Source organism: Myotis yumanensis, unplaced genomic scaffold (genome assembly GCF_028538775.1).
Source record: "Myotis yumanensis isolate MYYU_CA2020_CCGP unplaced genomic scaffold, mMyoYum1.0.hap1 SCAF_19, whole genome shotgun sequence".
NCBI classification, from domain to species: domain Eukaryota; kingdom Metazoa; phylum Chordata; class Mammalia; order Chiroptera; family Vespertilionidae; genus Myotis; species Myotis yumanensis.
In genome coordinates, this window is record NW_027223770.1 from 28,162,487 (window position 1) to 28,185,516 (window position 23,030).

Here is a 23,030-nt window from a genome sequence, read left to right on the forward strand (position 1 = left end):
TCCCGGGAGGCTCCCTCATTACCTGACTCCAAGTCCACGCCTCCAGCCTGGGGCCCCTGACGTGTTCACGTCTCAGCAACCCCCCCCCCAAGAGCTCAGGAGGCCCCCTGAGCAGCCCCCAGCGAGCGGAGGGGATCGGCGGGAAAGCCCTGGGAGGGAGGCGGGCCCGGGCCGACGGCAGGGAGGACAGCGGGTGTCGGCCCGGGTGCCGTCGGTGTTGCTGTAAAGACTCCGAGTGCAGGCGGCAAACGCTGCCCACTGCCCAGGGCGGCGGCTGCTGACTCCCGCGCGGCCCTCGGGGCGTCCTGGGCTTCTGGCCTCTGGGGCCCCAGCGTCCGCAGGTCTGGCCGAGGCTCAGGAGCAGCGGGGAGGCAGGGACAGTGGGAGGGTTGGAACCCAGGAGGGCCCCTCGCGCTCTCCTCCCCTGCCTGTTTGGCGAGGGTCTGCGTGTCGGGCGAGGGGGCCTGGCGGGGGCTGCGTGTTCCTCCTGCTCGCTCCCCCGGATGCTGACGGGGCCGCGGCCTCTGCCCTCCCGCAGCCTGGACCACCATCGTGGGGCTGCTCTACCACACGATGCACCGCTACCTGAGCAACATCCGGCCGGACCGCACGCGGTGAGCGCCTGGGCCACACGCCAGAGGCAGCGTGTGTGTGCGTGTGCGTGTGCGTGTGCGTGTGCGCGCGTGAGTGTGCGTGTGTCTGTGTCCTCCTGTGGGTCTGGGGTGCTGGTGCCGATCTCACTGTGAGCACGTAGTTAGTTAACTGGATTATTTAAAAAAAAAAATACTTTTATTGGTTTCAGAGAGGAAGGGAGAGGGAGAGAGAGAGAAACATCAATGATGAGAGAGAATCACTGATTGGCTGCCTCCTGCTCACCCCACACTGGGGATCGAGCCTGCAACCCGGGCCTGTGCCCTGACCGGGAATGGAACCCTGACCTCCGGGTTCACAGGGCAACGCTCAACCACTGAGCCAGCCGGCCGAGCAAGGGAACAGGTTTTGACGGACACAATTCAAGCTGCAGGATTCAAACGCTGAGTGTAGGACTCGCCCCCGGGTGCCAGCACCCATGGGGCCTGGGAGGGAGGCGCGGGCACGGCCGGTGGGAAATCAAACATCATCCCCACGAAGCCCCGGCCCCCACATGCCAGGCTTCACGCTGTGCGCCCCCCGGCCCGCCCGGTCCTGATCTTTCCTGTCCTGCCCAGGATCGCCGAGGCGGCGGCTTACAGGAGCTGCCCGCTGTCGGCCGCCAGCTACCTCATCTCCCTGGAGGTGGTGCCGCCCCCCACACTCTCCCAGAACCTGTCGGGCTCCCCGCTGACCACCATCCGGCTCAGGCACAAGTTGGTGAGTGGAGGCGGATCCGCCCTCGTTTCTGTTCTTTGCGTGGGTTCCAGGCGTGGTTGTGTAGAGCAGGGGTGGGGGCGTCCGGCCCGCGGGCCGCGTGAGGCCCCAGAAATCATCGGGTCAGGGCCTGCCAAGGCATTAGGGGCGAGTTCATTAACCGTTTGACCACAGATCGCAGGCCAGTGGTTAAGTTGATGATTTTTGGCGAGTCGTGCTGGAGGCGCTTTTTTTTGCTGAGTCATGGTATTGGTTTTTGCTGCGTCATGCTGATGCTTTTTTTGCTGAGTCATGGTATTGGTTTTTGCTGCGTCGTGCTGATAATTTTTTTTTTTGCTGAGTCATTGATCGGCCGCCCCACACCGGGGATCGAGCCCACAAACGGGCACGTGCCCTGACCTGGAATCGAACCATGACCTCTTGGTTCGTGGGTCGACGCTCAACCACTGAGCCACGCCGGCCGGGCTGGCACTGGGATTTTGTAACGTGGCCGTGAGACACTGCAGGCAGCAGGGAAAGGCTGTGGGGGGTCGAGCTGTGTTTGAGGTTGAAGTTTCCCTAGTGGGGAGTGGGGAGGGGCCACGCGAGCCGGAGCCACGGACACATTCGACTCGCACCGAGTCTGAAAGGTGTGGATGAGGTCCGAGGGGGCTCGCGGCCAGGCTGGTGGCGTGAGCGTGGGAGCCTGCGTTTGGCGCAGGGCCCAGTGGCCCTGCGGCCCGAGTGTGCACGCGGCTCTCGGAGTTTCTGCAGCTCCTGGTGCTGGGGGAAGCCATCGGTCTGGGCTGTAAATTATACCTCGGGACGTGTGGTTGGCAGCTAATCCGCATTTGCTTTTAACCTTGTCGACCAAAATAAATCTGTGGGTGGAACCTAGCCAGTACGGTCGCCCGGGTACAGCCTCTCTCTCTACACTTATTGTTTTGGCTGTTTATTTGGAACGATTTTGAACTTAAACATCGCCAAACAGGACAGAGTTCCCAAACACCGTTCGCCCATCGTACCCTCACATTAATTCTGTTTCTCAGTTACAGTCCAGTATCACCTTGTACTGCCTTCAGGGATACAGCTCAGCAGTTAGACACTCGGGTGCTTGGCTCGGTGATCAAGCATCGGTCTGTACCCAGGAGAGAACGGGGAGCCAGGTCCCCACCCCATGACCGTCCGTGACCGTGTGTGCGTGTGTGTGCGTGCGTGTGTGTGCGCACGCGCGCGTGTGTGTGCGTGCGTGTGTGTGCGTGTGTGTGCGTGTTTAATTCACGTCTGGACACGGCATTCGCGCTGTCGACCACCGATAACATAGAATGCGCCTTATAGGTTAAAATCTCGCTACGGTTGTCACGATCCCGCCAGAGGCAGAGCCTGCATTAGCCGTGCAGAGCGGGGACAGGTGCCCAGGGCTCTGCTCGGCCGTGTGACCTGGGCCGGGGCTGCAGGGCGGTGGAGGGAATGGCTTCCAAAGGCCCGAAAGCCGCGGGGCCTCACGCGAGGCAGGCGAGGCCGCGTCAGAGGAAAACCGTGCTTTTCGGAAGCGGAACTTGTTAAGGGCGTTCAGCCTGTGGACGCCAGGAGCTGGGAGCCTCTCCTTCAGGGGGGACCTGGGCAGGTCGGGGGCATCGTCTCCGCGGGTCCTGGATGCTTTTCTTTTTATATGAGCCCACCCGCCGTGTTCACCAGCCCTGCTCCTTCCGATGACCACCTGTTCCCATCGACGGCACACGCGCTCTCTGAGCGGCACTTCCACACGTGCGAAGACGTGGGAAACTGGGTCTCTGAATGGTCAGCCTCAAAACAAGGAAAGTTCTATTGGGACGGTCTCCACCGATCACCTGAGAGATGGGGAATGTGTAGCCAGCGATGGCCATGACTTGGAATAAAGCACTTTGGATGTTTCTCTTGAAAACACGGTGTTTGCTTTGATTACAAGATCCGCACTTTTAACTGGTGTGCGGATTAGTTTTAACGGATTAAAAGTGCGGAGACCGTCCCAATAGAACTTTCCTTGTTGTGAGGCAGGACATCCAGAGACCCAGTTTCCCACGTCTTCGCACGTGTGGAAGTGCCGCTCAGAGAGTGCGTGTGCCGTCGATCGGAACAGGTGGTCATGGGAAGGAGCTGGGCCGGTGAACACGGCGGGTGGGCTCATACTTCCCAGGCAAGATCTTCTCACGTGTCTTTCACTGGTTTTGAAGTGTGTGATGGTGCGTCATCATGAAGCAAAATTACTCTGCCGTGTCTTCTGGCCCACTGTGGCCGTTCCACGATCAAAGCGTGGTTCAAATTGATTATCTGTTGTCGGTAGCGATCAGTATTAACGGTTTCACCTGGTTTTAGAAGCTGCTAATACACCACACCTTCCCGATCCCACCAAACGCAGAGCATTGTCTTCTTTCCGGAGCGATTTGGCCTTGCAGTGGATGTTGATGGTTGACCTGGATCAACCCGTGATTTTGTGCGTCTGGGATTCTCAGAATAAACCCACTTCTCATCGCCAGTCACAGTTCGATGCCAAAAAGACTTTCTTTCGTGCCGTTGAAGCACCATTTTACTGTGACTTTTCGGTTTTCCATGTGTCTTTCGTTCAGTTGATGTGGCACCCATTTTCCTTCCTTTAAAATGGTTCCCGTTGCTTGTAAACAGTCAGAAATTGTTTGCTGAGCAACGTTGAATCTTTCTGCGAGTTGTTTCTGAGTTGGACACGCACCTTCACCCAATAACGCTTGTCATTGTCGGTCTTCCATCTTTTTCGGTTGACCTGGACGTTCCTTGTCTTTCCCCCCGAAATCCTCACTTTAAAGCGTTTAAACCAGCGTTCACAAGGATCTTGAGATGGAGCATGTTCACCATAAGCTTCCCGAAGTATACGATCACTTTCAGCGGCACTTTTCTTCAAAATAAAGTCATGAATTAAAACTCCCCGCAAATGCTCTTTTTTGGCACGAAATTTGACATTCTTAAACGTAAAAACATCTATGATTTTAACATCTTCAGCAAATTTGACATAGGAAGTTCTGAAGCTTGTTGTCAATACAACAAAATAGCACACATATCAAATCACATATTTATCAGCATACGTGTAACCCCATCTATTGAAAAAAATCTGCATTATTAACCGGTTAATGATTAACCCGCATTATCAACCGGTACACCTGGTTCATGTTTTTATTGATGTCAGAGAGGAAGGGAGAGGGAGAGACAGAAACATCACCGGTGAGAGAGTCATGGACCGGCGGCCTCCTGCACGCCCCACACTGGGGTCGAGCCCGCAACCCGGGCCTGGGCCCTGACCTCCTGGTTCGTAGGTCGACGCTCAACCGCTGAGCCACGCTGGCCCCTTTCCTGTCACAGGAGCGTCCCCCAGGGTGAGCGCCGGGCGGGGAGGCCCGTCTCCCCCAAACACTCCAGCTCCCGCCACAGCTGGACGCGGGGCTCGGCCGCCGGGGCGAGTCAGGAAGGTGCAGCTTGGAGAGGAGACCAGGGAAGGCGGTTGAAGCGCGGCCAGGCCGGGCGGCTGCCGGGTTATCTTTGAAGCAGAGAGTTTCGGGCCTGCGGGCGGGAGGCCGGGCCTGCGGGAAGGAGGCGGGGCCTGCGGCCCGAGGGGTGTTCATCACCCCAGAGGCCGCCATGGAGGCCCGGGAGCCAGGCTCGCCCGGGGCGGTGGGGTCTCCTTTGAAGGTTGGCTCACGTTTCTGAGGACGTGTGGGAAGCTCTTTCTGAGTTGAAATGCGTTGTCCCGTGGGAAGCATCCGTCCGTCCGTCCGTCCAAGGGCAAACCGGTGTGCGGTGCGGGGGCGGGAGCTGGGGAGAGAGGCGGACGTGCACGTGGGTCCCTCGCCCTCATGGACGGGGCCTGGGGCCCAAGGTCGAGGCACCCGGTTCTCCTGGCCCAGAGTCGGGTGCCTTCCAGGGGGCCTCCTGCTTAAACCGGGGTGCTGCCCGGCCGCCTGGCTCAGGCTGGAGGGACAAGCCCCCCTCCCACCCCCGTCACACACCAGGCGACGGTCATCATCAGGGCGTGAAGCGAGCACTCGTGTCCAGATGCGGCCCCTTCGCTCTCGTCGCTTTGTCACGGCGGGTTCCCTAACGGGTCCCGAGCCCCCCCCCCCCCGCCCCCGCCCCCCCTCTCGGCCCCCAGCTCTGTGCTCCGGGGCCGCCTCGGCTATTGTGGGTGAGAGACACGTTTGAAAATCGATCCGCGCTGCGGAGCTGCCCTGCAGAGGTTGTAGCAATTTATGTTGTCGCCAAAGGGGCTGCGGCGCTGACGTCCCCGCTCGGCCGCTGCTCGACTCTGCTCTTGTTTTTGTTGCTTGCAGTTCTTGCTTTAAAAAAATTTTTTTTTTAAATTGATGTCAGAGAGGAAGGGAGAGGGAGAGATAGAAACATCCAGGATGAGAGAGAATCATGGACCGGCCGCCTCCTGCACGCCCCCCACTGGGGATGAGCCCGCAACCCGGGCCTGTGCCCTGACCGGGAATCGAACCCTGACCTCCTGGTTCATAGGTCGACGCTCACCACTGAGCAGCTGGCTGGGCTCTGCTCCCACGTTGGCCGTTGCCTGCGAGGATGTTGCCTTTTCCTTCCTGGAGCCCCTCCTCTGCTCCCAGCTGCGTCATCCCGCCCCGTTCACCGGGGGACGCGCCCAGAGGCCAGGGCCGCGGAGTGGGCAGCCCCGGGAGTGGCGGGCGCCCAGCAGAGGTCGAGGGCTGTGCACGGGTCTCGGAACCTCTGAGACCCACTTAAGAAACCATCGTCTAGCCCTGGCCAGTGTGGCTCAGTGGATAGAGGGTGGGCCTGCAGACCGAAGGGATTGGATTCTGGTCAAGGGCACGTACCTGGGTTGCGGGCTCCTCCCTGGCCCGGGCCCCGGTCGGGGCGCCTGCAGGAGGCAGCCAGTGGCTGTGTCTCTCTCACATGGATGTGTCTCTCTGTGTCTCCCTCTCTCTTCCCTGGTCCCTAAAAACCCACGGAGAAATATCCCCGGGTGAGGATGAGCAGCAGAGACAAAAAGATGTCGTTGTTTCCCTCAAGGTCGGGAGACAGCCTCCCGCCCGCCCCCCCCTCCCCAGTCGTCCGGCTGCTCACATTGAAATGGAAACGTTGCCGGGGGAGACGGAGACCGGAGACCGACCGAGCCAGCGATGAGCCCCTCCCAGTGGGTGTCACCTGTGTGGCCGGCGTCTCCTCCTCCGGGCGGACGTGCTCCCGTCCCCCAGGCCCTGCCTGCGCAGGGCTCTGAGCGTGTCCCCTGGAGTGTCCGTCACAGCCGCGGGCTGCTCGCCGGTTACGGATCTCAGTCACGTCTTTGATCTGCGCTCCGTTAGATCTGAGAGTCATGGCTTCACCCTTTCGAAAAGGAGTCTTTAATGCGTGGGAAGAGACTGTCAGGGCTCCCAGCAGGCTCTGCTACCTTCAAAGAAGGGAGGGATTTGGCCCTGGCTGGTGTGGCTCAGTGGATAGAGCGTTGGCCTGGGGACGGAAGGGTCCCGGGTTCGATTCTGGTCGAGGGCCCGTGCCTGAGTGCGGGCTGGTTCCCCAGTGGGGGGACGGGCAGGAGGCAGCCGATCCGTGGTTCTCTCTCCTCATGGATGCTTCTATCTCTCTGTCCCTCTCCCTCCTCTCTGACATCAATAAAAACATATATATTTTAAATGGGATTTTTTGCATCTGGGCATCTCAGGCCTGGAGAAATTGGGGCTAAGCCAGTTTGCTGATGAACGTGGAGAGCAGGCACCAGTGGCACGGGGTGGGGGTCGCATGAGGTGAACAGAAATGGTGCCCCGCCCACACCGGCGAGGGTCCCGGGCCCCACACACGCCTCTCCTTAGACCAGTGGTTCTCAGCCTTCCTGATGCCTCGACCCCTTAATACAGCTCCTCATGCTGTGGTGACCCCCAATTTCATTCTTACAAATTGAACATAATGAAAGCACAGTGATTCATCACAAAAACAATATATAATTATAGATGTGTTTTCCGATGGTCTTAGGCGACCCCTGTGAAAGGGTCGTTCGACCCCCAAAGGGGTCGGGGCCCCCAGGTTGAGAACCGCTGCCCTAGACGGTTCCAGGACGAGCACGTGGGGTTTCGAATCCCCACTTCTCTCCTGTGTGACATCGCTCGCCTTCCCGGGAAAAGGTCATTATGTTTCATGTGGTTGGTGAGCAGCTGGAGACCACAGCTCCGATGTGTTGTTCCCGGCAGCCCTGGAATGGGCTGTAGAATAGATCAGAGTTTTATAACCTTTTCCTCCCACCCCTCATCTGCGTGGAAATGCGAGTATCCGGCTCCGGGACATTCGGACGGGCCGGGCGGCCGGGATGGAAATGCCCGGATTCACCTGCAAACCCGCCGGCCGGCGCGTGTCCCGGGGGCTCTGCTCCATGGTTTGCGCTGTGAGAATCGTATCGCTTCCTCCCATTTGGGGCTTGGCTAGATTCAGAGGTGGGTTTACTGGCTCTGCCTGTGGCTCGGGCCCAGGCGGGGGCATTTTCCGTCTCCGTGTCACCGGCCTGGACGTGGGGGACGCGGGGGACGTGGGGGACACGGGGGACGCGGGGGACGTGGGGGACACGGGGGACGCGGGGACACGGGGACGCGGGGGACACGGGGACATGGGGGACACGGGGACACTAGGGACAGGGACAGGGGGACGCTGCTCAGCTCCGAGCGGCAGACCGACCCCAGGTCCCGCGGAATCGCCCGGTTCTGCTTTCTGTGTTTTCCCTCTGAGCCTGCAAGCGATTTCCCCTGTGTGTTCCCCTGCATGTTCCCCTCACCTGCGGGCGGGACGCATCAGCACCAGCTGTGGGCGCGAGGCAGGTGCCGCAGGCTCTGCAGCCTCCCCGGCTCCTGGCCCCCAGGGAGGAGTGTGTGGGGACCTTGAGGACCACAGTGCGGAGTTTAATTCCCCCGGAGGGTCCCCGATTCCCACGCTGACATTGGAGCTCCCCGAGTTCCTGGGGCCTCAGGACTAGGGACTTGGGACCAAGGGACTGGACTGGGGGCGGGGGGGATGGGTGGGGCCTGGTCCCAGGTGGAGACATTCAGACACACGTCAAGGGGGGATATCTGGTGTAGTCGGGGGTCCCTGTGTCGGGGGGCCTTGTGTCGGGGGGACCCTGTGTTGGGGGGCCCTGTGTCTGGGGGCCCTGTGTTGGGGGGCCCTGTGTCGGGGGGCCCTGTGTTGGGGGGCCCTGTGTCTGGGGTCCCTGTGTTGGGGGGCCCTGTGTCGGGGGGACCCTGTGTTGGGGGGCCCTGTGTCTGGGGGCCCTATGTTGGGGGGCCCTGTGTCTGGGGTCCCTGTGTTGGGGGCCCCTGTGTCTGGGGGCCCTGTATTGGGGGGCCCTGTGTCGGGGGGCCCTGTGTCAGGGAGCCCTCACTGTCGTCCCCAGGGCTGCACAGGGCCCCTCGGCTCCAGGACTCAGGGTCCAAGGTGACTGTCACCCCCCGTCACCCCGATGACGCCCCCCATTCCTGGTTCCTGGCCACGGGTGACCGCTAGAGGGAACGGCCTCACCTCCCTCCCAGTTTCTCCAGGAAAGTGGGGGTGACCAGGTGCTCCCTCGTCCTGCAACACTACACCCCGAATTCTAGCAGCTGATCGTGCCCCCAGCACCTTCTGGGCCTCCCGGGAGCCGGGCCAGCCTGTGTTCCCTTCGGTTGCAAACTCCAGCACAGACAGCATCGCGTTCCCACGGCCGGAGGGTGTGACCGCGGCCTCGCCCCGGGAGCCAGCGCCCTCCGCCCGCTGACCACACACAGCCGGGCGGTTGCGGTCGGATGGATTTTAAATGCCTCCGTGGAGGGTGTGGACGGCAGCCTCCGCCAGAGGTGGAGGGGTCACGGGGAGGGCAGGGCCCGGAGCTCTCGGTGCCTCCCTCCCTCCCTCGGGAGTTGGTGCCGGCTCCCCCCAGGCCGGGCTGCGGCGTTGACATTCCTTTCACGGCTCTGAGCAGCGCGTGCACACACGCGTGTACACACACACACACACACACACACACACACGTGTACACACACACACCTGCTGTGACGGCCGTGAGACGCCGTGCCGCAGGCCATGGGTCCCTGCCAGGTTCCCACTTGGAGCTTCGACTTTGTGGGTTTTCTTGTGCCTCAGTTTCCCCTTCTGGTGACTTTTTTCCCTTAAACATGTTTTTGTTGATTTCAGAGAGGAAGGGAGAGAGGAAGGGAGAGGGGGGAGGAACATCTATGTAAAAAGCTGAGATGCTAAGCGTCCAACCGTTTGACTGGTCGGCAGCTATGACGCGCACTGACCACCAGGGGGCAGACGCTCAACCCACAGGCATGGAAACGTGGAACAGGCTGATGCGTCTCAGAGGGAGGGGGGAGGGGGGAGGACGGAAAGAGATTAACCAGAGATTTGACATGCGGACTAGAGGCCCCGCGTGCACCGGTGGGTCCCTCGGCCTGGCCTGTGGGGATGGGGCCGAAACCGGCTCTCCGACGTCCCGAGGGGTCCCGGATGGCGAGAGGGCACAGGCCAGGCCGAGGGACCCACCGGTGCAGGAATCTGTGCTCCAGGCCTCTAGCCAACGATGAGAGAGAATCACTGACCGGCTGCCTCCTGCACACCCTGCACTGGGGATCAAGCCCACAACCCGGGCCTGTGCCCCGACCGGGAATCGAATTCTGACCTCCTGGTTCATAAGTCGACGCTCAACCACTGAGCCCCGCCGGCCGGGCTCCCCCGCTGGTGACCTTCTGTGGGCTGTGTGGCTGCAGAGCAGGGCTCCCGTGTCTGAGCTCACAGAGGCAGAGCAGCCCGAGGGGGAAGCCTCTTCCAGCCTGGGGCGGGGGGTGGGCGGAGACAGGGTCTCAAATCCACGTGTGTCCTCGCCGGACAGGATATGTGGATCACGGGGAGCGTGGGGTGCAGGGGCACAGCTCTGCGCGGGCGGGTCTCTCGGAGGGACGGAGCCCTGCAGGAAGCCAGGTTGTCTGGGGAAGAGGGTTCAGAGGGGGCCCAGCGCGTGCAAAGGCCCTGAGGCTGGAGCCCTGGGCCCTCTGACCCGTGAGAGGGACAGTCGGTGGGACGGTTGGTGGCTTTGCGCGTCCCCAGCCCGCGGCCTCGCAGCTTGGGGTGTGGCTCTGGCCTCAGCGTTGGGAACCCGGCCTCACGAGGCGCCTCATTCTCTCGTTTCAGACGAGCAGGCAGTACCGCGAGGCCACCAACGAGACGAACCGCGTGTTCCTGTACTGCGCCTTCCTGGACTACAGGTGCTGCCTGGAGGGCGGCTCCGGGCGGGGGCGGGGCCGGGGGTGCCACCTGGGGGCAGGTGTGCGGGCCCACGCTTGTCCACGTCCTGATCCGGGTCCCCATTTATTTTTTTTAATATATTTTTATTCATTTCAGAGAAGAAGAAAGAGGGAGAGAGAGATAGAAACATCCATGATGAGAGAGAATCCTGGACCGGCTGCCTCCTGCACGTCCCTTAATGGGGATGGAGCCCGCACCCCGGGCCTGTGCCCTGACCGGGAATCGAACCCTGACCTCCTGGTTCACAGGTGGACGCTCAACCACTGAGCCACGCCGGCCGGGCTGGCTTTGTTTCTTATGTTCTCTTTTTCTTCCTTCGTTCGTTAGGATTTGGGGGTAGAAGTTATGCCCTTTTAATCTCCACTGTTGACTCCTGAGGTGCATGTCCCTTTAACTGGAGGTCTGGCCCCTGTGCCCGCAATCCGTGGCGTCTGCCGTGGGTGCGGCGCCATGAAGCCACCGCACGGCTCTGGTCGTTCAGCTTCAGATAATCAGTGACCCTCCAGCGACCGGAAACAAGGAAATAGCAGTTGCCCGCGTGCCTCCGTGGTTTCCCCTTTTGCATTTCGGGGCGTGAGGGGCGTCTCTGTCTTCCTCACGCGCTGCTGACCTCCCTCGCAGGGCACGTCCGTGGGCCGCGCGTCCGTGTCTGTCTGTCCAGGGCAGCGTTCTCTCCCGCTCGGAACGATTGTCTCCCTGGGCAGAGATGGGACCCCAGGCCCTTTTTCGTTCCTAGACGTGAACTGTGAGAACTAACTCGAGCATCTGCTCGTGCGTCCATCCCTCTTTTAAAAAGCAAAGCGCCAGCCCGGCCGCGTGGCTCAGGGGTTGAGGGTCGACCCAGGAACCAGGAGGTCACGGCTCGATTCCCGGTCAGGGCACAGGCCCGGGGTGCGGGCTCGATCCCCAGTGTGGGGTGTGCGGGAGGCAGCCGGTCCGTGATTCTCTCTCATCGTGGATGTTTGTCTCTCTCTCTCTCCCTTCTTCTCTGAAATCAATAAAAATATTATTTTTAAAATAAAAATAAATAATAAGAAAGTCCATGGAAAAAATGTTCTCAGGTGAAGGCAGTAATAATAATAATAGACTCAGGACGGGTGGTTCTGGTCGGAGAAAACATGGCCTTTGGTTTCGTGCCTGAGCCCTGAGACCTGGGGTCCTGTCCCGCCTGCACTGTGTCCCGTCCCCCGGGCGGCCACTGGGGTACCCACGGCCCAGGCGCCTCCCAGGGGCTGGTGGTGGAGCCGTCCACCGGCTCCTCTCCCGGGAGGCCCCTCGGGCCCCTGCGGCCGGACCCACGCCGCCGCGTTCTGCCGGCTGAGGACGGGGACGCTCTCGCCGAGGCCGGGCCGGCGGCCTCCGCTGACCCTCCGTGTCCGCAGCTCCGGGGAAGGCGTCTGGTCCAATGAGGGCTGCGTCCTGGTGGAAGGGGACCTGGGCTACTCCGTCTGCCGCTGCACGCACCTCACCAACTTCGCCATCCTCATGCAGGTGGTGCCGCTGGAGGTGAGCGGGGGCGCCCCCCGCGTCAGGGCTCCTGCTGGGCAGCACCGGGGGTGGGGGCTGTCGGCCATGGGGACCGAGGGGAGGCCGCTGGTCAGGGAAGATCTTGGTCAGGGACACCTGTGGGCTCTGCTGCTTTGGCAAAAAGAGTTGGCTTTCAGTGTCCTTGGGCAGCCCCAGTGCAGGGCCCTGTCCCCCAGAACCCCCTCCCCAGGTGCAGACCCCCCTCCTCCAGGTGCAGACCCCCTCCCCCAGGTACAGACCCCCTCCCCAGGTACAGACCCCACCCCCCAGGTGCAGACCCCCCTCCCCCAGGTACAGACCCCCTCCCCCAGGTGCAGACCCCCTCCCCCAGGTGCAGACCCCCTCCCCCAGGTACAGACCCCCTCCCCAGGTACAGACCCCCGCCCCCCAGGTGCAGACCCCCTCCCCCAGGTACAGACCCCCTCCCCAGGTACAGACCCCGCCCCCCAGGTGCAGACCCCCTCCCCCAGGTACAGACCCCCTCCCCAGGTACAGACCCCACCCCCCAGGTGCAGACCCCCTCCCCCAGGTACAGACCCCCTCCCCCAGGTACAGACCCCCTCCCCAGGTGCAGACCCCCTCCCCCAGGTACAGACCCCGCCCCCCAGGTGCAGACCCCCTCCCCCAGGTACAGACCCCCTCCCCCAGGTGCAGACCCCCTCCCCCAGGTACAGACCCCCTCCCCAGGTGCAGACCCCCCTCCCCCAGGTACAGACCCCCTCCCCCAGGTACAGACCCCGCCCCCCAGGTACAGACCCCCTCCCCCAGGTACAGACCCCCTCCCCAGGTGCAGACCCCCTCCCCCAGGTACAGACCCCGCCCCCCAGGTGCAGACCCCCTCCCCCAGGTACAGACCCCCTCCCCCAAGTGCAGACCCCCTCCCCCAGGTGCAGACCCCCTCCCCCAAGTGCAGACCCCCTCCCCCAGGTACAGACCCCCCTCCCCCAGGTGCAGACCCCCTCCCCCAGATGCAGACCCCCTCCCCCAGGTGCAGGCCCCGCCCCCCAGGTGCAGACCCCCTCCCCCAGGTGCAGACCCCCTCCCCCAGGTGCAGACCCCCTCCCCCAGATGCAGACCCCCTCCCCCAGGTACAGACCCCCCTCCCCCAGGTGCAGACCCCCTCCCCCAGGTACAGACCCCCTCCCCCAGGTACAGACCCCCCTCCCCCAGGTGCAGAGCCCCTCCCCCAGGTGCAGACCCCCTCCCCCAGGTACAGACCCCCTCCCCCAGATGCAGACCCCCTCCCCCAGGTACAGACCCCCTCCCCCAGGTGCAGACCCCCTCCCCCAGGTACAGACCCCGCCCCCCAGGTGCAGACCCCCCTCCCCCAGGTGCAGGTAGAGACCCCCCTCCCCCAGGTGCAGACCCCCTCCCCCAGGTGCAGACCCCCCTCCCCCAGGTGCAGACCCCCTCCCCCAGGTGCAGACCCCCCTCCCCCAGGTGCAGGTAGAGACCCCCCTCCCCCAGGTGCAGGTAGAGACCCCCCTCCCCCAGGTGCAGACCCCCTCCCCCAGGTGCAGGTGCAGGTGCAGACCCCGCCCCCAGGTGCAGGCCCGGTCGGGAGCTGGCAGCCCCTGGGGAGAGGCAGACAAACGCATTAGCAGTGGAGGAGTATTAACTGGAGAATAAAGAGCCAACGAGAAAGGCAACAGGCATTTATTTCCAACCAAACAGCAGCTATTCTGGGAAGCCCTGGTTCAGGCAGAAACCCAAGTGGCTTCCCCCTTAGGAAGCGCAGGCGGGGGGGGAGGGGGGCTCAGAGGGGATGATGGGAATCGAGAAGGGAGCCCTGTGGGTGCTATAAGCCGGGCTCACCCGAGAGAGTCCTACGGCCCAGCCCTGGGGCGCCGGGTCCGCTCCCCATCAGCTTCGCAGGCAGTTTTTTGGGGCACGAAGTTGGCAGAGGTTTGGGGGGTGAGACGAGCCAGGCCTTTCCTCTGAGGCGGCTCCAGCTGCACTTTGAAACGGCGCCATCTCTGTCGTTTCCACAGAGGCCATTGGTACAGCCAAGGTGAAGGGCGGAGATGCAGGGGGTGGCGCAGGTGATCGGTGAACACTTCCTTCTCATTTTAATGTTCACTAACTGATGAGAGAGAGAGAGAGAGAGAGAGAGAGAGATTGCTTTGTGGTTCCACTTACTGGTGCATTCGTTGGCTGACTCTCGTACGTGTCCTGACGGGGAATCGAACTCGCAGCCCTGGCCCAGCGGGACGGTGCTCTAACCACTGAGCAGCCCGGCCAGGCCTGACAGCACCTTTTGACAGTGTGGTCAGAGAGGCTCTGCCAGGAAGGGCCCTGTGAGTGAGCCGAAGGCCGGGAGGACGTTCCTGGCTCCGAGAGGCACACGTGGCAGCAGGGGGGGGGGGGGGGGCGGGCAGGAAAGGGGGTGCTGTTCCCGGCTGGAGGGCAGCGAGCCAGGCCTCCTCCAGGTCCCGTCCTCGCTGAGCTGGAAGGTGGGGGGCCTGCTGGGCTGGGGCGAGGGCAGGCAGAGGGGAGGGAGGGAGGGAGGCAGCCTCATCCAATAAGCTTAAGACAAAACCCCGAGCACAGGCACGGCCGGCGGCCAATCTGCCCCCACGCGGTGTCGGCCACAGATTTAGACCGTCTGTGGGCGTCTTCGCAGAAGCAAATCCCAGCCACCCATTGCCAGGGAAGGTCGGCTTGAGAGCGGTTTAAAATTATCCGTGCACAAAGCGGAATTATCCACGCTAAAAACACACGAAGATGCACGCCTGACCGGCACCTTCTCGTGAGCCATGAGGGACACGAAGGCACCCCTTGTGGCTGCCGCCTAGGGAGGGGCAGGGCCCGGGCGGGCGGAGCGGGACCCCGAGGCGAGGCTCCCCGGTGGGAGGGAGGGTTCTTGCGGTCGCAGGTCGAGGCTGGCGGGGCCATGGGGGCATCTGCACGTGCAAACACAGGGCTGACCCTGAAGGACACAGCCTCTATGGGCGGCAGCCACAGGGCATCCGGGAGAGGCAGGACCTGGAGGCCGCCGCGCACGCACGGGGAGCGGGACAGGGGCCCCTGATCTGAGCGGGGCACCCGCCCCTCGGTCCCGGCCTGGTCCCGGCCTCGCTCACCGCAGGGCCAGGCCCGGTCCAGGCCCGGCCCGCCGAGCTGAGCCCTGACCCCCGTGCTCCGCTCCCCGCACAGCTCACGCGCGGACACCAGGTGGCGCTCTCGTCCATCAGTTACATCGGCTGCTCCCTGTCCGTGCTCTGCCTGGCGGTCACGCTGGCCACCTTCGCGATGCTCTCGTGAGTCCCTGCCGCCGCCACCCCCACCCGTGTCCGTGTCCCGGGAGGCGGGGGCTCCGTGCGACCATGAACACCACCCCCCGTTGGCTCCCCCATCCCCTCCATCTCCCTGGCCCCCCATCCCCTCCATCTCCCTGGCCCCCCATCCCCTCCATCTCCCTGGCCCCCCATCCCCTCCATCTCCATGGCCCCCCATCCCCTCCATCTCCCTGCTGTAGCCTTTGCATCAGGAGCTGGGTCTGGACGCTGAAGGTCACAGCTGGGTGGTTGCTCCTCAGTCACTTTTTTAAAAATATGCATTTTCGCCGTAGCCGGTTTGGCTCAGTGGATAGAGCGTCGGCCTGCGGACTGAATGGTCCCAGGTTCGGTTCTGGTCAAGGGCATGTACCTTGGTTGTGGGCACATCCCCAGTGGGAGGTGTGCAGGAGGCGGCTGATCAATGTTTCTCTCTCATCGATGTTTCTGACTCTCTATCTCTCTCCCTTCCTCTCTGTAAAAAAATCAATAAAATATATATTTTTTAAAAATATGCATTTTCTAGCCCCAGGCTTGGCTCGGTGGCTAGAGCGTCGGCCCGCCCACTGAAGGGTCCTGGGTTCGATTCCCGTCAAGGGCACCTACTTGGTTGCGGGCTCCCGGGCCTGGTCAGGGGCGCTTGCGGGAGGCAACCAACTGATGTGTTTCTCTCTGTCTCTCCCTCTCCCTTCCACTGTCTCTCTCGAAATCAATGGAAAAAAATATCCTCAGAGAGGAAGGGAGAGGGAGAGAGAGAGAAACATCCATGATGAGAGAGAATCAGGGATCGGCTGCCTCCTGCACGCCCCCCACACTGGATCGCGCCTGCAACCCGGGCCTGTGCCCCGACGGGGAATGGAACCGTGACCTCCTGGTTCATAGGTCGACACTCAACCCCTGAGCCACGCCGGCCGGGCGTCCGCAACCACTTTTCATGTTGAGGCCTGGGGTGCAGAGGGACCTGGTGGAGGTGGGGGACAGTGGCCTTCACCGAGCCGTGGGGACTGCCCGAGCCGGGTCATTTCCAAGGGCAGCCGGGAGCCATGGAGGGTCCAAGAGTGATAGCATCTGGGCCTCACCCCTGCCCCTCGCCCTTTGCCCTCAGCTCGGTCAGCACCATCCGGAACCAGCGCTACCACATCCACGCCAACCTGTCCTCCGCCATCCTGGTGGCCCAGGTGCTGCTGCTGGTCAGCTTCCACTGCCGGCCGGGCACGGTGAGTCCCCCCTTCCCCTCCCCCCATCCTTCCCAGATGCCACCGGGGTGGCACCTCCTGCAGCTGGAATTCTCCAACCGGAATGCAGAGGGACCCCCAGAAAGCTGGCCGGGGTCCCCCAGGGAGACAAGAGGGTGGCCTGCAGATGACATGGTGTCTGGCTGCCTGACACCTCGGGGTGGACAGACTGACATCCAGAGTCTAGGGGGGAAGCCACGCCACTGGCTGCACCCCCTTCCCACAGGCCTCCCCTCGGGGACCAGCGTGGCGGCCAAAGCGCCAGTCCTCCCTCTGAGCCAATCCCGTTGCAGAGAACAGGGCTCTGCGTGCTGATTGGCCGGATCTGATTCCCACATCCTCCTGGACCAGTCACCTGTGCCTGGGAGGGAGCATGGGGTGGCGATGGGGTCCCCGGGGGTCATGTGCCCCACAGACCAGAAACGGGAGGGAGCCCAGCCGACTCCCAGGGCGGAAATCAGACCACGTGACCCAGACGACGCCCCAACCTGGGCGCTGGGAGGCTGGGGCCCCAGAAACGCCGGGGAGACTGACCTTCGGCCTCTGCGGGGCTCGCAGGTCCCCTGCCAGGTGCTGGCCGTGCTCCTGCACTACTTCTTCCTGAGCGCCTTCGCCTGGATGCTGGTGGAGGGGCTGCATCTCTACAGCCTGGTCGTCAGGGTCTTCGGCTCCGAGGACAGCAAGCTCCGCTACTACTACGGGGTCGGCTGGGGTAGGTGCCGGGTGGGGAGGCAAGGGGCTGGGGGAGGCGAGGGGCCAGGGTGGGTGCCGGGTGGGGGAGGCGAGGGGCCGGGGTGGGTGCCGGGTGGGGAGGCGAGGGGCTGGGGTGGGTGCCGGGTGGGGAGGCGAGGGGCTGGGGGAGGCGAGGGGCCAGGGTGGGTGCCGGGTGGGGGAGGCGAGGGGCCGGGGTGGGTGCCGGGTGGGGAAGGCGAGGGGCTGGGGTGGGTGCCGGGTGGGGGAGGGGCTGGGAGGGCAGGATGGGGTGGGATGGGATGGGAGGGGGTTCCTGGCCTTCTCTGCACCTGGAAGAGGCCGAGGTCGGAGGAGAACCATGTTGGCCAAATCGGAGCAAAGGTCAGACATCCCGGGAATCACTCGTTCCCGTTTCTGACTTCTATGGGTGTTCTCTTTTTTTACCTGTTTTTTTCTTTTTTAATGTTTTTTCTTCATTTTAAATATATTTTTATTAACTTTAGAGAGGAAGGGAGAGGGAGAGAGAGAGAGAAACATCCACGATGAGAGAGAGTCATGGACCGGCTGCCTCCTGCACGCCCTGCTCTGTGGGTCGAGCCCATAACCCGGGCCTGTGCCTTGACCGGGAATCGAACCCCGACCTCCTGGCTCCTAGGTCGACGCTCAGCCCCTGAGCCAGGCCGGCCGGGCTGTTATCTCCTTGTTTAGACCGTAGGTTCTTGGAGGACGGGGCTGCTCTGCGTCCGCACCCTGCCCGTGGTTCTCTGTGTGAATCGGGCATAAAACGGATAAATGGACGAAGGAGTGAGAGCCGGGGGGCGTGGGCTCATGGGGTGCCCTCTCTGGTCTCCGCAGGGTCCCCGCTCCTGATCTGCGCCGTCTCCATCTCCTGTGCCCTGGACAGTTACGGGACCACCAACAAGTGAGCGGGGCTCCCGCGGGGACAGGGCCGCGAGGGTCCCGGCCTCGGCGCTGGTCGCCCAGGTTCCTTGGGGGCAGGGCCTGGCCGAGGCGGGACAGGGGCATCCAGGATGGGGAGCTGTGGGCAGAGGGTGCTGATGGGACCGTTTTGTCCCCGTGGCCTCCCTGGACACGTGTCACCCCTGGAGCCCGGGGTGGTGACTCCAGCCCTTCCGGGGGGTGGTCAGCTGGGAACCCCGGGATGTGGGGGGTGCAGGCGGGAGCACCAGGCCGGGGTCGGCGCTCGGGGCGCAGCCGGGGGGATTTCACGCCGGTCGCCACCTCCCGGCAGCGGACGGCCGTGCTGGCACCGGATGAGGAAGGGCAGGTGCTGGGGACCAGGCCGGGGGTCGGGTCCCGGATGGTGACTTGCTCTCCGGACAAGAGGAAAGCCTGACGGTCCGCTTCCCTCCGCAGCTGCTGGCTGTCCCTCCACAGCGGCGCCATCTGGGCCTTCGTGGCCCCTGCCCTGCTGGTCATCATGGTAGGCGCCTGCGCGAGGCGGGAGGGGCAGGAGCCGGGGGTGGGGGGACCCTGGGGCTCCCTGAGAGGGGCCTGGGCCCTGAGACGCTCCCCCTGGTGAGCGGGGCTCTGTCCCCTGGTGGGGCCGTGGCCGGACCGTGTCCCAGATGACAGGTGGGGAGACGGGCCCACATCCGGTTCCAGGCGAGGCTGCAGGTGTTGGGGGGTGGGGACGGGCAGACATGGGGTTTCGACCCCACGGGGTTTCCCCCCACAGGCTCCTGGTCAGGGAGCCCCCGGGGCCCAGGGCCGCCTGGGGAAGGTTGGCGGACGCCTCTGGGAACCCCCACGGCGGTTTGGGCTCCCAGGGTCACAGGGCCACTCGGGGTCGAACAGGAACGGGATTTCTAAGCTGGTGGCCAGGAGCAGGTGCCGGCACGGCTGGGTCAGGGGTCGGGGGCCAGGGGTCCGATGAGCCCCCTGCCGGTGTCTGGGCCCTGCCTCTGGGCTCTTCTCCTGGGAGCTGGCTCCTCTCCGATGGGGTTGTCCCTGTGCTGGGAACTGACTCTGGGATCCACGAAATTCTAATACCAACCCTGGCTGGGGAAACGCCTTTGTTCTTTTTAAAAAATAAATATTTTTATGGATTTCAGAGAGGAAGGGAGAGGGAATGAGAGAGAGAAACATCAACGAGGAGAGAGAATCATGGACCGGCTGCCTCCTGCACATCCCCCTGCTGGGGACGGAGCCCACAACCCGAGCCTGTGCCCTGACCTCCTAGGTCATAGGTCAACGCTCAACCACTGAGCCCCACCAGCCGGGCAGAACCGGTCTGTTTTGCTGTCTTTTCTCTGCCCCACGGATCTGAGCCCCCAGAGGGCAGACTTGGGGGGCCGGTGGGCAGGTGCTCAGGGACCTGGGTGCCGTCCCTCCAGGTGTGTGCAGCCCTGGCTGGGGAGGGCGGCGCCAGGAGGAGCCAGGTGCTGGGCAGGTGCCACTCCGGCCCTCACCTGTCCCCCCTTCTCTCCGCCCCCCCCCCCCCCCCCCCCCCGCGCAGGTGAACGTGGGCATCCTCATCGCCGTCACCAGGGTCATCTCCCAGATCAGCGCCAGCAACTACAAGGTCCACGGGGACCCCAGCGCCTTCAAGTACGCGGGCCCTGGGCCTGAGGGTGCCCCGCCCACGGGGGGGCGGCTCGGGCAGCGGAGGGGGGAGGTCCGCCCTGGCTGTGGGAGCAGTCAGACCCCCACACCCCAAACCACAGGCCAGGGAACCGGGGGCTGAAGAACGGGGCGCGGGCGCTGGCAGCGGGCGTTGAGCGAGAGAGACACTGGCCGCAGCGTATGGTCTGATCGGAGGGGAACAGGCTGCAGGTCGATACGGCCGTTACTCCACCGTGTCCCCAGCCCGTGGGCTAACCTGGCAGGTGGCCGGCCTCTGGGGCTTTTCGGCCTCCGGAGACCTTGGCGGCTGGGCTCTGGGGCAGAAGGATGACCCTGAGTCAGGGGTCACGGGCCAGGGGTCACGTCCATGCCCTCCCGTGGCGAGAACATGAGCGGGGCTGCCCGAGAGGCTGCCCGTCCCCCAGCGGAGTCAGAAGCCCGGGCGCAGCGCCGTCCGGTCCCATGATCTGCACCCGCTCAGCCATGGGCTCTGTGGGCCAGGCTCCCCTTCCCACGGAGCCACCTTCCCGAGCGAGCCCCAGGAGCGGGCCTGCAGGGCTCTGGGTGCTGAGCATGTCCCCCCCCCCCCCCCCCCCCGTGTCCTCGGCGGGCGCCTGGGACCCGCTTCCCACCGGCCCCTGTGTCCGGCCTGGGTGCCCAGCGCTGCTCTGGTGTCCTTGGCGGCTGGGCCCTGAGCCAGCCCGTGGACCCGCGTCCCCGTCCCGGTGGCCAGCTCCTCGCCACGGCGCCGAGGGAGGGGCCGCTCCCGGGCCAGTGCCCTCACCCGGCCCTGCCGGCCCCCCCAGGCGTCACCCTCTCTCCGCCAGGTTGACGGCGAAGGCGGTGGCCGTGCTGCTGCCCATCCTGGGCACCTCCTGGGTCTTCGGGGTGCTGGCCGTCAACAGCCAGGCGGTGGCCTTCCAGTACGCGTTCGCCATCCTCAACTCCCTGCAGGTGGGCGCCCAGGGCCCTCCGGGGCGTGTAGAGGGCAGCCTACCAGCCTCACCCCTCTCCCCCACAGGCGGAGCCTGTCTGGGAATCGCCTGTCCCAGCACAGCCCCCACCCCTGGTCCTAGCGGCCGCCTGCTGCCAGGTCACATGATGCCCCTCCCTCCTCACGGACCGAGAGCACCCGCTCCCTCCAGGCTCCCCAACAACAGGCTGGGCCTGCGGGAGCTGCTCCCCCACCCCCAACCCCCACCCCCCCCCCCCCCCCCCCCCGCCCCCGGCCCCGTGTGCGGCCTGGCGAGCAGAACCATCAGGAGCATCCCTAACAGCCGCGTGGGGCTGACTCCTCCCTCCCTTCCTTCCAGGGCTTCTTCATCTTCCTCTTCCACTGCCTCCTGAACTCCGAGGTGCGTCTGCGTCCCCGTCCGCCCTCCCCACGGCGGGAAGCTGGGAAACGGGTGTTCGTTTCTTTTCTTAAAAATATGTACTTTTTTTATTGACTTCAGAGAGGAAGGGAGAGGGAGAGAGAGAAACATTGATGATGAGAGAGAATCACGGACCGGCTGCCTCCTGCACGTCCCCTAATGGGATGGAGCCTGCAACCTGGGCCTGTGCCCCGACCGGGAATCGAACCCTGACCTCCTGGTTCATGGGTCGACGCTCAACCACTGAGCCACGTCCGCCGGGCGGGTTTTCATTTCTGAAAGGGCAGGGAGCTCAGGTGGGGGTGACAGTCTGAACGGTGGGCTGCTTCCCCTCAGCCCCTCCATCTCTTCCTGTTGCTAAGCAACCTCCAAGCCTCCGCCCTCAGGATGTCCTGCAGGGAGGGTGGGGGGAAAGGGGGCAGGAGGCCGCCTCAGGGAGCCCCGATGGTTCCTGCTTCAACCCTGACGCTGTTGCTAACGAACCCCGTTCTGCCCCGAAGGTGAGAGCCGCCTTCAAGCATAAAACCAAGGTCTGGTCCCTCACGAGCAGCTCCAGCCGCAACGCCAACCCGAAGCCCTTCAGCTCCGACGTGGTGAGTGGTGTGGTGTCGCTCGGGCCGCCCTGGGAGCCCGCACCCCTGACCCCATGACCCCAGGGCGCTGCCCTCGCGGGCCCTGAAGGGTCCGTCAGATGGACACAGGTTGCTCGCTGGCTGCGCTGAGCCTCTGCCTGACCGAGGGCTGCGGGGAGCTGAGGCCCCAGCTCCTCACCCTGAGCCTCTGGCCCCGCCCGCCCCCGGGTCCCTCCTCCCCGGGCTCCTGCTGTGCAGGCAGGTGGCTGCCGGGCAATGGGGGGGGGAGGGAGGAGGTGCTAGAGATTGTTGCTCAACCTGACCCCTCACACCTGACCCCTCACACCTGACCTCTCACACCTGACCTTGGCCTGCAGGACCCTACACACCCTGGGCCGATGTTACACCCACATCCTGTCCTCTGTCCTGGATGAATAAATGAAGAATGGATGGATGGATGATGGACAAATGATGGATGGATTAATGGATGGATGGATGGATGGATTGATGGATGGATGGATGGATGGATGGATGGATAAATGGATGGATTGATAGATGAATAGATGGATGGATGAATGGATGAATGATGGGTGGATGGATGGATGAATGGATGGATGGATGGATGGATGGATGAATGAATGGATGGATGGATGGATGGATGAATGGATGGATGATGGATGGATGGATGGATAAATGGATGGATTGATAGATGAATAGATGGATGGATGAATGGATGAATGATGGGTGGATGGATGGATGATGGATGGATGGATGGATGGATGGATGGATAAATGGATGGATTGATAGATGAATAGATGGATGGATGAATGGATGAATGATGGGTGGATGGATGGATGAATGGATGGATGGATGGATGGATGATGGATGGATGGATGGATGGATGATGGATGGATGGATGGATGATAGATGGATGGATGGATGGATGATGGATGGATGGATGGATTGATAAATGGATGGATGATGGATGGATGATGGATGGATGGATGGATGATAGATGGATGGATGGATGGATGATGGATGGATGGATGGATTGATAAATGGATGGATGATGGATGGATGATGGATGGATGGATGGATGGATTGATAGATGGATGGATGATGGATGGATGAATGATGGATGGATGG

At 63.2% G+C, this 23,030-nt stretch overlaps 1 protein-coding gene across 4 annotated transcripts in view; it reads left to right on the forward strand.

Annotated features, from left to right (window-relative positions):
- ADGRD1 (adhesion G protein-coupled receptor D1) overlaps positions 1-23,030 on the forward strand; it is a 39,485-nt gene that overhangs the window by 14,257 nt on the left and 2,198 nt on the right. For all 4 annotated transcript variants that reach the window (XM_070399596.1, XM_070399598.1, XM_070399597.1 and 1 more), the window contains 13 exons: positions 539-614; positions 1,209-1,350; positions 10,510-10,583; positions 12,006-12,129; positions 15,307-15,410; positions 16,531-16,642; positions 17,219-17,372; positions 18,209-18,275; positions 18,731-18,797; positions 19,833-19,924; positions 20,767-20,893; positions 21,253-21,294; positions 21,813-21,905. In XM_070399596.1, the coding sequence (XP_070255697.1) occupies positions 539-614; positions 1,209-1,350; positions 10,510-10,583; positions 12,006-12,129; positions 15,307-15,410; positions 16,531-16,642; positions 17,219-17,372; positions 18,209-18,275; positions 18,731-18,797; positions 19,833-19,924; positions 20,767-20,893; positions 21,253-21,294; positions 21,813-21,905 (1,274 nt within the window). The remainder of the gene's footprint in view (positions 1-538; positions 615-1,208; positions 1,351-10,509; positions 10,584-12,005; positions 12,130-15,306; positions 15,411-16,530; positions 16,643-17,218; positions 17,373-18,208; positions 18,276-18,730; positions 18,798-19,832; positions 19,925-20,766; positions 20,894-21,252; positions 21,295-21,812; positions 21,906-23,030) is intronic.